The following is a 14,568-nucleotide window of genomic DNA, read 5'->3' as shown; positions in this document are numbered from 1 at the left end:
ATCCCCGAGGCTCTCAGCCTCTTTCCTGATGAAGGGCTTTTGCCCGAAACGTAGATTCTCCTGCTCCTCGGATGCTGCCTGACCTGCTGTGCTTTTCCAGCACCACACTCTCAACTCTGATCTCCAGCATCTGCAGTACTCGTTTTCGCCAGATTAGGTGTAGCCTAGAACTCTGTGGGAAGCTAGAGCAGTGATTGCTGGGCCCCTTGCTGAGATATTTGTATCATGGATAGTCACAGGTGAGGTACTGGAAGACTGGACGTTGGCTAACGTGGTGCCACTGTTTAAGAAGGGTGGTAAAGACAAGCCAGAGAACTATAGACCAGTGAGCCTGACATCGGTGGTGGGCAAGCTGTTGGAGGGATGTATGTGTATTTGGAAAGGCAAGGACTGATTGGGGATCATCAGCATGGACTTGTGTGTGGGAAATCATGTCTCACAAACTTGATTGAATTTTTTGAAGAAGTAACAAAGAGGGTTGCTGAGGGGCAGAGCGATAGACACGATCTATATAACTTCAGTAAGGCGTTCAACAAGGTTCCCCATGGGAGGTTGGTTAACAAGGTTAGATCTCATGGAATACAGGGAGAACTAGCCATTTGGATACAGAACTGGCTCAAAGGTAGAAGTATTGGTGGTGGAGAGTTGTTTTTTCAGACTGGAGGCCTGTGACCAGTGGAGTGCCACAAGGATCGGTGCTGGGTCCACTGCTTTTCGTCATTCATATAAATGATTTGGATGAAAGCATAAGAGATATAGTTAGTAAGTTTGCAGATGACACCAAAATTGGAGGTGTCGTGGACAGCAAAGAAGGTTACCTCAGATTACAATGGGATTTTGATCAGATGGGTCAGTGGGCAGAGAAGTGGCAGGTGGAGTTTAATTTAGATAAATGTGTGAGGTGCTGCATTTTGGGAAAGCAAATCTTAGCAGGACTTCTCCACTCTATGGTAAGGTCCTAGGGAGTGTTGCTGAACAGAGAGACCTTGGAGTGCAGGTTCATAGCTCCTTGAAAGTGGAGTTGCAGGTAGATAGGATAGTGAAGGAGGCATTTGGTATGCTTTCCTTTATTGGTCAGAGTACTGAGTACAGGAGTTGGGAGGTCAGGTTGAGGCTGTACAGGATGTTGGTTAGGCCACTGTTGGAATATTGCGTGCAATTCTGTTCTTCCTATTGGAAAGATGTTGTGAAACTTGAAAGGGTTCAGAAAAGATTTACAAAGATGTTGCCAGGGTTGGAGGATTTGAGTGATATAGAGAGATTGAATAGGTTGGGGCTGTTTTCCCTGGAGCATCGGAGGCTGAGAGGTGATCTAATGGAGGTTTGTAAAATCATGAGGGGCATGGATAGGATAAATAGACAAAGTCTTTTCCCTGGGGTGGGGGAGTCCAGAACTGGAGGGCATAGTTTTAGGGTGAGAGGGGAAAGATATAAAAGAGACCTAAGGGGCAACTTTTTCACGCAGAGGGTGGTACGTATATAGAATGAGCTGCCAGAGGAAGTGGTGGAGGCTGGTACAATTGCAACATTTAAAAAGCATCTGGATGGGTATATGAATAGGAAGGGTTTGGAGGGATATGGGCCTGGCGCTGGCATGTGGGACTAGATTGGGTTGGGATATCTGGTCAGCATGGACCAGTTGGGCTGAAGGGTCTATTTCTGTGCTGTACCTTTCTATGACTGTTCAGTTAGACTTGAAATGTTAGCTTGCTGTCTCTCCATAAATGCTGCCTGACCCACCGTGAGTGCTAGCATTTTTTGTTTTTAGAAATCTCAATCCATCTGTTAAGAGAAGTTGTGAAACCCCTCTCTCTGCAGCAGGTGGGATTTGAATTCAGCCCTCTTGGCTTAGAATAGGGACACAACCAGTGTGCCACAAGAACCAACTTATGGACAGTAATCGGGAAAGAACAATCGTCTCCAGCGTCTATTGCAGCATTTAATGATCAATAATCAAGTGACACTGAAAGGACTGAGTTCATCTGAGGCTTGGCAACATGCGAATATCTGACACAATCGTTGAAAGGTTTTTTGAATAAGTCAAGACTTATTCCATTAAGTTTCAGTCCACATGTTAGTTCCTTCAGTTTTCCGTTTTAGCATCATTGAAATACGGAACTATGTATGTGAAAGTGGGAGTTAAATGCACGTTTTTCTATCTGAACTAATCAGCTTATTCTTTCTATATAGGTGAAAGATTTAGAAGCAAGAACTCATGCAAAATGGCAAGAGTTGTTACAGCGTTCACGACCCCTTCAGGTAAAATGATACAGAGTAAACAGACAAGTTATTGCAACTTGGGGGGGGGGGGGGCAATCATAGAGTGAAGTCTCTTGCAAAGTAGGCAGTTGCCCACCTTGGCTAATGACATGGATGAAGTGGAGGTGCTGGTGTTGGGCTGGGGTGGGGAAAGTCAGAAGTAACACGACAGCAGGTTATAGTCCAACAGATTCATTGAAATCACAGATTTTTGGAGCAGTGCTGCTTGTCAGCAGAAGTCTGAGAAGTGGAGCTGTAAATTTAAACCATAATGTAAGTCTCAGGCTGCAAGTTCCCAATTATCATCTTGACACCAGCACTTCCAAATTTCATTTGATTAATTTGAAGAATTAAAAGAAACTTTCCAAAATTTTTTGAAACCGGTGGTTGATTTGATGGTGCGTGTGTGTCTCCTGACCCAAACAGTCTTCTGTTTATTTCCTGGGCTGCGGAGATAGCTGATCTCCTCCACTCTTGTGATAACTGGCCTTCACTGCTTTGGGTGAGTGAGATGACAAGTGACATAGTGTCACTAATGCCTGATTACAATGCACTAAAAACTACCTATCAACTACATGGATTTGGAAGGTTAGAATGGTATCAGTTTGGCAAAATGCCAATTAACCTAGTGGACTCAATTCATTTGGGATTCCAAGGGATATTGTCACTCTCCAAAGTATACACTAGGGAGAACCTGGTCTCCTTAGAACAGGTATACATATGCACATCAATTTTCTTTTTGATGTATTTTACTGTTTCCATGTTGTTCCTTAAAGGATCAGTCCCTCTCCACTTATTCTTTCATAGCCAGAGTATTTCTAGCAATGTATTTTAACATAAATCCCTTCATCCCATGACTAGCATACACAATTCTGTAACTTACCCAAGATTCCATCCTTAGGCTCTTTCCACTCTTCTCAATTCTCTCCTAGCAACAGCTTCATAGATATAGGATCACTGTTTTCCTGTACGTAGTCAACTTTTACCCTTTTATCAGACTTTTAGTCACCTGTTCCTATAATGTTCACAATCCTCTGGCCTACCATGAGTTTTTGCTACTTTGTCTGCCTTTGGTTTTGATTAAGTACCCGCCATGCCTGTCTTTGTTAAGCACAAGTGATTCATCCTTCTCATTGTGCCATATTTAACAAATACATTTTTTTCCTGAGCAATATGGAATTTCTGCATAAATGTCTGTCACTGCTCATCTGTTGACCTTCCCCAGTCTGTTTTCCTGACATGCTTTCGACAACTCTTCTTAACACTGTTAACTGTCCTTTATTTAAGTTAAAGACACTGGTTTGAGACCTGTATTGCTCTCACCCAAAATGATATTGAAATTCTTGGGTTGTGATTTCTATCCCCAAGCAAATCCTTAGATAAGGGATCTCTTCTTATTCGTACCTCCTTATTACTTTTAGATCTAAACTAGCATGTTCCTCAGTAGGCTGTGTCATATATTACTCTAAAAAAACGATGTTCAGTGTTCTCTACAAAGTTGTCCTCCATGTTACCCATCTGAATTTTCCTGTCAGTATGCAGATTCAGATCACCCGTGGCAATTGACCTTTTCTCATACCTTCATTATTCCCTGATTTATACTTTGCCCCACAGTGAGACAACTCTTCAAGGTCTATAGACTCCCACCCTTGACTTATTTCCTTCCTTGTTCCACATTTCCATACAAATGGATTCCACATCATAAACTATCGCACCTATGTCACTACTCTCCCACGAGAGAGATTCTGCTCTTATTAACAACACTACCTCACCACCTCTCTTCTTTTTGCCTGTTTTTTTCTAGAACATTGAATGTTGAGTTCCCAGTCCTGGTTACCCTGCAACCACGTCACTGTAATAGCAATCAAGACACATTCATTTATTTTTATTTGTGTTGTCAACTTATCTAGTCACAAGTGCATGCATAGAATCCTAGAGCGTACTAGCCTCCACTACTTCATCTGGCAGCACATTCCATTTAAGTACCACCTTCGGCGTGAAAACGTTGCCCCTTAGGTCCCTTGTATATCTTTCCCCTCTCACCTAAACCTATGCCCTCTAGTTCGCTTTGACTTTTTACCATTATTACTTAGTCTGGTTCTAATTTCTGTTGTACTCACCTTATTATTTTCTCCCCTTTCCTGTCACATTTTGATTATCATTCGTCTGCTCGCTATTCTGCACCTTGGTGCTGTCATTTCTTTTTGAATTTTTAACTTCCAGTCACTAATTAGTTTAAAGCACTATCTGCAACCCTAGTGATATGATTTGTCAGGACACTGGTCCAGCACAGTTCAAATTAAGTCTATCGCAGTGGGACAGTTCTGCTTACTCCAGGACTAATACAACTTAGCGAGTTTTGAGAAGATTTGCAGCTCAGGTTGAGGTTCTGGATGTAGGTTTGCTCACTGAGCTGGAAGGTTCATTTTCAGGCGTTTTATCACCATACTAGGTAGCATCTTCAGTGAGCCTCCGGACGAAGCACTGCTGATGTTTCCTGCTTTCTGTTTATATGTTTGGGTTTCTTTGTGCAAAGGAAACCATTATTTTTATACAATTATACAGTTGCACCTCTCATCATCTTTACCCTGTCAATTTGCATATGATGCAGGTAGTAAACCTGCAATTATTATGCCTTTTGTAGATCTGCTTTATAATTTAGCCCCAGGTGAAAGGGAAGGATAACACTCCAAGAAGTATAACGACCAATGGGAAATAAAGCAGCAGGTTAACATTTTTGGGGGTGGATAAAAAATGAAAACAAAGGAGAACTCAAGTTATTCAAGTTTCCAGAATACAAAATAAAAGTGTTTGGAAAGGGTTAGGGATCAAACTTCAAACGCATATAGTGGAACAGCAAGGCAGGGGTTTCTGGGGGTAATTTGGGGGAGACTGCAAAAATTCATCCCTCGGAGAAAGAAGCCTACTAAAGGGAGGGTGAGGCAATCGTGACTGTCGAGGGAAGTCTGGGACAGCATATAAGGAAAAGAGGTAGCATATAATGTGGCAAAAGTCAATGGGAAGCTTACAAAGACCAACAGAGGACAACCAAAAAAAAATTAGGGAGAAGATTAAATATGAGGATAAGCTAGCCTGTAATATAAAAGATGATTGCAAGTGTGTCTTTAGATATAGAAGGGCAAAAGAGAGACAAAAGTGGACCTTGGGCTGCTGAAAAATGACACTGGAGAAATTGTAATGGGCAACAAAGAAATGGCGGATGAAGTGCACATTTGTGTCAGTCTTCATGGTGGAAGCTGCAAGTAACATCCCTAAAAATTGTATGTCAGTGGGGTAGAGGGGAGTATGGTGACCATCACCAAGGAGAAGGTGCTAGAAAAACTGAAAGGTCTGAGGGTGGATAAATCACCTTGACTCATTGGACTATACCCTAGAGTTGTGAAGGAGGTAGCTGAAGCGGTAGTGACCTTTCAGGAATCGCTGGATTCGGGGAGCGTCCCAGAGGACTAGAAAGCAGCTAACGTAATCCCTCCATTTAAGAAGGAAGTAAGGCAAAAGATGGGAAATTAGTGACCGATTAACCTGACATTGGTCGTAGGCAAGACTTTAGACTCTGTTATGAAGGTTGAGATTTCTGAATACTTGGAAGTGAGTGGTAAAATAGGGCAAAGTCAATATGGTTTCATCAAGGGGAGGTCATGCTTGTCAAATCTGCTAGAATGTTTTGAGAAGGTAACGAGCAGGTTAGACAGAGGGGAACAATGGATGTTATCTACTTTGAGTCGACCTTTGTCAAGGTGCCACACAGGAGGCTTCTGAGTAATATAAGGCTTCATGGTGTTAGAGGCAAGCTACTAGCTTAAATAGAAGATTGGTTGTCTGGCAGAAAGCAGAGAATGGTGATAAAAGGATCTTCTCACAATAGCAGCCAGTGACTAGTGGTGTTCCACAAGGGTCAGTGTAGGGACACCATCTTTTCATTGTGTACATTAACGATCTCGATGAAGCAAATGAGGGCATTCTGGCTAAGTTTGCAGATGATACAAAGATAAGTGGAGGGGCACGTAATATTGAGGAGGCATGGAAGTTGCAAAAAGATTTAGACAGGTTAAGGGAGTGGGCAAAAAAAAAGTGGCAGATGGAATAACGTGGAAAGGTGAGGCCATGCACTTTGTTTGGAAGAATAGAAGCATACGCTGTTTTCTAAATGAGAAAATTCAGAAATCAAGTACAAAAGGACTTGGGAGTCTTCGTCCAGGGTTCTCTTAAGGTAAACTTGCAGGTTCAGTTAGTAGTTAGGAAGGCAAATACAATGTTTGTGAGAAGATTTGTAGCTCGGGTGCTCGTTGCCGTGGTTCTGTTCACCGAGCTGGAAGTTTTTGTTGCAAACGTTTCGTCCCCTGGCTAGGCGACATCATCAGTGCTTGGGAGCCTCCTGCGAAGCGCTTCTTTGATGTTTCCTCCGGTGTTTATAGTGGTCTGTCCCTGCCGCTTCCGGTTGTCAGTTTCAGCTGTCCGCTGTAGTGGTTGGTATATTGGGTCCAGGTCGATGTGTTTGTTGATGGAGTTTGTGGATGAATGCCATGCCTCTAGGAATTCCCTGGCTGTTCTGTCTGGCTTGCCCTATGATAGTAGTGTTGTTCCAGTCGAATTCATGTTGCTTGTGGTCTGCGTGTGTGGCTACTAAGGATAGCTGGTCGTGTCGTTTCGTGGCTAGTTGATGTTCATGTATGCGGATTGTTAGCTGTCTTCCTGTTTGTCCTATATAGTGTTTTGTGCAGTCCTTGCATGGTATTTTGTACACTACATTAGTTTTGCTCATGTTGGGTATCGGGTCCTTCGTTCTGGTGAGTTGTTGTCTGAGCGTGGCTGTTGGTTTGTGTGCCGTTATGAGTCCTAGGGGTCGCAGTAGTCTGGCTGTCAGTTCCGAGATGCTCCTGATGTATGGTAGTGTGGCTAGTCCTTTTGGTTGTGGTATGTCCTCGTTCCGTGATCTTTCTCTTAGGCATCTGTTGATGAAGTTGCGCTGGTATGTTTTTGGCGAATACTTTGTATAGGTGTTCCTCTTCTTCAGCCAGAGAGTGGTGAATCTATGGAGTTCATTGCCACAGAAGGCTGTGGAGGGGCCAAGTCATCGACTATACGTAAAACAGAGTTAGGTTTCTCAATCCCAATCTCCACCGACATTTGATCCCCTTGACAATCAGAAATCTATCAGCCATGATTGAATGGTGGAGCAGACTCTATGGGCCGAATGTCCTAATATCTGCCCTTATGTCTTATGGTCTTCAGCTGTTGATAATTCTTCAGTAGAACCTTTTTCCTAGTGCTATCTGCCACTGGTACCTGCAAAGATAATGATAACTGGCTCTTTCCCTCCCAATCCAGGTTCCTCTCCAGCCCAGGAGAGATGTCCTTAACCTTGGCACCACAAAGACAACATAACCTTCTGGACTGTTTCTTTGCTACACAAGACAGTATCTGTTCTCTAACTATGCTATCCTGTGTTACTACTGCATTTCACTTTCTTCCTGCACATGAATGTTGTTCTGAGCCATAGTACATTGGTTAGTTTGCTCTTCCTCTCTGCAGTCTGTGCCCTCGCTGACACTTGGTGCAACTACGTTATATCTGTTGGGCAAGGCAGAATGGTCATAGAGATGTATAGCACGGAAACAGACCCTTCGGTCCAACCCGTCCAGATATCAAACCCAAACTAATCCCACCTGCCACACCCGGTCCATATCCCTCCAAACCCTTCCTATTCATATACCCATCCAAATGCCTTTTTAAATGTTGCAATTGTACCAGCCTCCACCACATCCTCTGGCAGCTCATTATATACATGCACCTCCCTCTGTGTGAAAAAGTTGCCCCTCCGGTCTCTCTCATATCTTTCCCCTCTCACCCTAAACTTATGCCCTCTAGTTCTGGACTCCCCGACCTCAGGGAAAAGACTGTCTATTTATCCTATCCATGACCCTCATTATTTTGTAAACCTCTTTAAGGTCACCCCTCAGCCTCCGACACTCCAGGGAAAACAGCCCCAACCTGTTCAGCCTCTCCCTCTAGCTCAAATCCTCCAACCCTGGAAACATGCTTGTAAATCTTTTCTGAACCCTTTCAAGTTTCACAACATTTTTCCAATAGGAAAGAGACCAGAATTGCACATAATATTCCAACAGCGGCCTAACCAATGTCCTGTACAGCTGCAACATGACCTGCCAACTCCTGTACTCAATACACTGACCAATAAAGGAAAGCATACCAAATGCTGCCTTCACTGTCTTATCTACCTGCGACTCCATTTTCAAGGAGTTATGAACCTGCTCTCCAAGGTCTCTTTGTTCAGCAACACTCCTTAGAACCTTACCATTAAGTGTATAAGTCCTGCTAAGATTTGCTTTCCCAAAATCCTCACTTTTATCTGAATTAAACTCTATCTGCCACTTCTTAGCCCATTGGCCCATCTGGTCAAGATCCTGTTGTAATCTGAGGTAACTCTCTTCGCTGTCCACTACATCTCCAATTTTGGTGTCATCTGCAAACTTAGTAACTGCATCTCTTATACTCTTATCCAAATGATTTATATAAATGACAAAAAGTAGAGGACCCAGCACCGATCCTTGTGGCACTCCACTGGTCACAGGCCTCCAGTCTGAAAAACAACCCTTCACCACCACCCTCTTTCTTCTACCTTTGAGCCAGTTCTGTATCCAAATGGCTAGTTTTCCCTGTATTCCATGAGATCTAACCTTGCTAACCAGTCTCCCATGGGGAACCTTGTCTCACGCCTTACTGAAGTCCATATAGATCACATCTACCACTCTGCCCTCATCAATTTTCTTTGTTACTTCTTCAAAAAACTCAATCAAGTTTGTGAGACATGATTTCACATGCACAAAGCCATGTTGACTAACCCGAATCAGTCCTTGCCTTTCCAAGTACATGTACATCCTGTCCCTCAGGATTCCCTCCAACAACTTGCCCACCATCGACATAAGGCTCACCAGTGTTTAGTTCCGTGTCTTGTCCTTACTGCCCTTCTTAAACAGTGGCACCATGTTTGCCAACCTCCAGTCTTCCAGCACCTCTCCTGTGACTATCGATGATACGAATATCTCAGCAAGAGGCCTAACAATCACGTCTCTAGCTTCCCACAGAGTTCTAGGGTACATCTCACTGGACCCAAAATGTTAATTCTGCTTTCTCTCCACAGATGCTACCAGACGTGTTGAATTTTTCCAGCATCCACTGTTTGTTGGTTTATTTGTCTTGTCACGCAAGTCCCCTCTCCCAGTCTTCAGTGATGCTGACTTGATGTAGTCTTTCTGACATAACTTACCTTTGCTCCTATCTCACTGATGCTGTTTCTAGAAACCCTTATTCTCACCTTTCTCAACTTAGACTTCAGTGCTACATTATTTTTCTGTAAGACATTACTGTGCTGTCCATATTATTTTTTACAACAGGTCCTTGCTGACCTATGTTTTGTTCCAAACCCCCACAGTGCAACTGATTTATAGTTGTTTACTGTGCTAACTTTGCCTTGTGACTTCATTTCCCCTTTCCTAAACCTCTGAAGCTTTCCCATTCCTATACCATTCAGAAGCTGTTTCTGTATCACTTTGCTGTTGTGCCTCACTCCTTGTTGCCCTGTTGCTGGTTGCTATGCCATCAGCTACCTGAGCCCCATTCTATGGACTTTGCACCCAAGACCTATACTGTCTTGTCTTTGTTTTTTTAAACTGTCGAAGGCCAGCTCTTTGATCAAACTCAGGTCACCCTACTCTTCCATTGGTTTAATATCAATTTGATATCATGAGGACATGGGCACTGTCCCCATGACTTGTCCTACCTGCTTATCATCTTTTCCACCTCTCCACTCCACCCTTCTCCCTGACCTATCACCTTCATCCCCACCCCCATTCACCTATTGTACTCTATGCTACTTTCTCACCACCCCCATCCCCTCTCATTTATCTCCATCTTGCAGGCACTCTGCCTCTATTCCCGATGAAGGGCTTTTGCCCGAATCGTCGATTTTCCTGCTCCTCGGACGCTACCTGACCTGCTGTGCTTTTCCAGCACCACTCTAATCTAGAATCTGGTTTCCAGCATCTGCAGTCCTTGTTTTTACCATATTGGCAATTTTGTTTTTGGTTAATGCTGAATGAGCACTTCTTTATTTTTGAAAAAATATAGAATGACACCTGAAATAATCTGTAATTTTATTTTAGGGGAAACTTCACGACTACTGGGAACCTCTGTCTGAAGATCAGAATCAGCATAGTCAGTCCTCTCCATTTGAAGAGGAACGAGAACACTACATGATTCAAGAAGTTAATGACATTGATGAAGATTTGGATATTGCTTAATGCAACATGTATAGAATTTTTTAAAAAATTACAAAGCTACAAATCTGTTGATATATAAAAATGTTTAGATCTTAATGGGTTTGTGTTCTGGTTTTTGTTCTGAGACAGGGACCTACGCAAAGTTTGGAATAACTACGATTAGAATCTGTTAAAGCAGTTAACATTTTTGATATTTTAGCTCTATCAAAAGAACTATCAAAAATATTTTGTAATGTTGGAGATTGAGTTTATTTATATAATGCAGCTGTGTTTGCAGTGTTTTGTAAGGTCAATTTTATTGCTGTACATAACTGTCCCTCTTTTGTAATGTTCTCATTTTTGTTGTATTTGGACATTGTAATGATTGAATCTTCCAAATGTACTTGAAAATGTTATTCTTTTATTTGGCTTTATGCCATTTGAAAATCAAATTGGTGGACTGTTTTATGTGGAAGATGCAATGGATTTGCAAATCACTAAAGAAGAAAGCAACATATGATGAGCTGCACATTTATTGCAACCAAGGCTGCAGTTCTGTATAGCTTACAAAAGCTCTTGTCTTTGCTAATTGAGTTTGCACGTATTTGCCTCCCACTTTTGTATTTTGAAGTTGTAGTCTCTAGTATTGGCGTACACTTAAGATCTTTATGTTAAAATTCTTTTATTTGCAATTTTTTTTTTTCCTTTTCCTAAATATTTTTATTTGCACTAGCATTACATAAAGATGAATTCAGTAGGATGAAACAGCCTCTCCCAGTGCTAATTTCTATGTGTATAGTATAAAAGGCCTGTAAAATGAATCAAATGAAATTAATAAGCTTAGGTGATTCAGATATCTCAAACCATTGTGTGATTAATGTGCCACGTGAACCTTGACTGTTTCTGCCTTCATCTCTTGATTTCTATTAATTTATGTATACGTTGTGTTTTTATAGCTGCCTCCCATCTTTTTAGGGGTTTCAAATGAGAAAGGTCTTATCCTGGGGTAATTCTGTAAGGCTGTAAAACTGTTGGAGTATTTTATACTTGGTTTTGTTGTGTAGGAAATACTGGATTCTTCACTACCTGTGTATTTATACTTACCTTCTCCTCCTTGTGCAGGGTGGTAGAATTTGCTACTCCTAAGCATTACAAAACCTTTAACTGGATCAAACTACCACAGCTTATACTTTTGATACCAAAGTGAAAAGGTGTGACTGTTTTCTTGAATTAACTGTTAAGAAATGAGCTTTTAATGCCAAATCTGAACACTGGTGGAAGTGACAGAGTCTATCACCTGTACTACTGTCTGGTGTGGGTTTATATGAATGGGATATGCTGCTTAAAGAAATGACAGTTTTCCAGTTGTGAGGAATACCTGTCCAGAAGCTTTGTTCCAGGTGTTTGAGTTGCTGACCCCAATCTCTGGCTAGCTTGTGTTTTCGAGCTTACAGGTTAGTGATCGATTACTGCACATGGTTGTGGAATGTGGATTCCTGTGTAAAATCTCCACATGATCAGGTATCTGATCTTGCCCCGGCCAACTCGATCTCTGCCCCACAGTTAAATATGAAAGATGTGCGGCCAAAGGCCAATTTGTATGTGTATCTGCTAACTTACCTGAAGGCCTGTTAGACCTTGGTTCATTAGGTGGCTTGGCTGAAGCCTGACCGTGGGGAACCTTTTTTTTCCTGAAAGGTGTTTTTTCTTAAAATGAAAAGCGCACTTGTTTCTGTCTTTATCCTGTTTCCTGAGACAAAAAGCTGTCAGTATGATCTGGAGACATTTTATTAATTGGTCGTCAAGAGTTATTCTAATCTTGTTGAGTCTGGTTACCTGTTAAGGAGAATCTTTACAGACTTACAATGAGATTGAATGTCTTAATGTTTTGCATTTAAATTCATGTCCAGTTCAGTATTTCTATAATTCTGTATTTTAGAAAACTTCTTTGAAATAAAATATTTGTAAAGAATTATTAAGTGAATAATGTAGGCAGAAATACAGCATCGCCCTGATGTGCTGTTAATATGAAGAAGAGAGAAGCTAGCTCTCCCCAGCATGTTGAAATAGTAGTTGATCCAGGAGGGTGGTTTTGTACTCTGGCATTTCACAGCTGAATCTTTAACCAAAGAATATGATTTTTTTTCTACTGCTAGTTAATCTACCTCTGGTCAGTATGGAGCATTTGGTCAGAACATTTGTCCTCAGGGCACTTTCTTTTGTAATTCTGCCACCCTGCACCTTAGACTTCAGAAATGTGTAAAAGACTTGAATTTTTGTTCTGCTTTAAGGCAATTGTCATATGCAGGAAATTTTCATTTTTTTAATTATTTTTTAATAAGTCCTTTATACAAAAATAATTTTCACGTTATTTTGGCAAAATAAAATTTCTGTAATAATGCATTATTTGTGTTTTTGCACTGCTTGAGAAGGGATCTTTTTACAGCATCTTGCTGGGCTTAAACACCTGTTTCACCTTTGGGGTGTTATTACCTTGGAAAGCACAGAAACTAGCATTTGGCCCAAGCATTCAGTGTCTGTGTACAGTATTGACGCAATATACCTCCATTACTCTGTAGATAACACATTGAATGTTTCTTACAGTTTTCTCTCTTGATTTATCTAGCTTTATATCATACACATCAATGCCTCAACCACACTCTGAAGTAAAAAGTTCCACATTCACGCCATGCTTCAAGTAAAGCAATTTTTCTGTGTTCTCTATTGGGTTTGTTATGACCGTCTTTTATTCATGACCTAGTCTCCCCATAAGTGAAATCATTTTTTCCTCTATAGAGCTTTGTCAGACTTTTCTAATTTTAAATCTTTTAGATCATTCCTTAGCCACCTCAATAAAAACATCACATCCTCCTCGTTATTTTCTGGTACGTATGACTGCTGTTTAACTTATCATTACTTTTATGTTTTTTCCAGGAATAAGTATTTGCTGTCATTATCTAAAAGAGGTTCTACCCAACACCTGATGGATTAAAATGGCTGATCCTCTACTAGACAGAGCTCAGATGTGAACACTAGACAATTCATAATGGTTTTGCATTGCAGCTGATGTCACAATTGGAGTAGTGACTGAAAATGTTACTTTTATGACCTAATGCTAAGCAACAAAATCCCAATGCTGCCAATTTGTTGGTCTCACCTCAAGGTGAACCTCACCTTCCCATAGAACTGTTGCCTTATCGACCAGTTTTTAAGTTTTCTTGACATAAAACCTAACCACCTCTCTTTTTCTCGGCAGATGTTGAAAGAGATTATCTCAGCTACGCTTTGTAATTTGCAAATTATGATAGTCGCCAGAACCAAAGTGAGATTTCTTCACTTAGAGCGGATTGCATAACATTGTGTGAATAAGGTGATCAGCTTAAATATGGATAAATATGAGAGCTGGATAAATGCCAGAAAAGTGGATGGAATTGTCTTGGGCACACATTGCCTTGGGACATCTTGGGCCTGGTGAGTGCTACCATTTAGCTGGCTGATCACTTGAACTATAGAAAAGGGGTCTGACTTGGTGCCTGCTAGAGTAATGATGTCCATGGAAGCACCATTTGATGTTGCTATGATTCTGTCTTGATGGTCAGATCCCCTGACTTGCAAAAGGATGAATAGCAGGTTAATGTGCAGGTGGTTCATGGGTTGCACATGTGTTCTGTTTTGGAGTCCGTTTGCAAGTTAATTTGTAAATCTGATGTTGCAGATCTGAACATAATGCAGAACAATGTCAAGCAGCCTTTTGTACGTACAGGAAATGTTTACAGGGGAACCTTGATTATCCGAATGGCACAGGTGGGAAGTATTTTGTTCAGATAATCAAACATTTAGATAATCGAATGTTCAGGGAATCGAATTCCGGGTAACGGTTTAGCCAAGTATCGGAACCTTGTGATCTTGTTCGGATAATCTGAAATTTGGATAATCTAATGCCGGGTAATCAAGGTTCCTGTGTGTGTGTTGAGTCTGTGAAATTGCTCCTGCTTGTGAGAACATATTGGTA

The 14,568-nt window shown here is 41.5% G+C and overlaps 1 protein-coding gene across 4 annotated transcripts in view; it reads left to right on the top strand.

The window, feature by feature from the left end:
• The window catches only part of slf2 (SMC5/6 complex localization factor 2), a 113,784-nt gene extending 100,827 nt beyond the window's left edge, over positions 1 to 12,957 (top strand). For all 4 annotated transcript variants that reach the window (XM_043713065.2, XM_087998720.1, XM_087998719.1 and 1 more), the window contains 2 exons: positions 2,191 to 2,259; positions 10,461 to 12,957. In XM_043713065.2, coding sequence (XP_043569000.2) covers positions 2,191 to 2,259; positions 10,461 to 10,598 — 207 coding nt within the window. In that variant the 3' untranslated portion in view covers positions 10,599 to 12,957. The remainder of the gene's footprint in view (positions 1 to 2,190; positions 2,260 to 10,460) is intronic.
• The last annotated feature ends 1,611 nt before the right edge of the window (positions 12,958 to 14,568 follow it).

This window comes from Chiloscyllium plagiosum, unplaced genomic scaffold, assembly GCF_037043375.1.
Source record: "Chiloscyllium plagiosum isolate Xiang-an unplaced genomic scaffold, Cpla_swu_hap1 HiC_scaffold_22, whole genome shotgun sequence".
Lineage (NCBI taxonomy): Eukaryota > Metazoa > Chordata > Chondrichthyes > Orectolobiformes > Hemiscylliidae > Chiloscyllium > Chiloscyllium plagiosum.
Note: the sequence above shows the minus strand (reverse complement) of the source record. Positions and strands in the feature narration are given on the sequence as shown.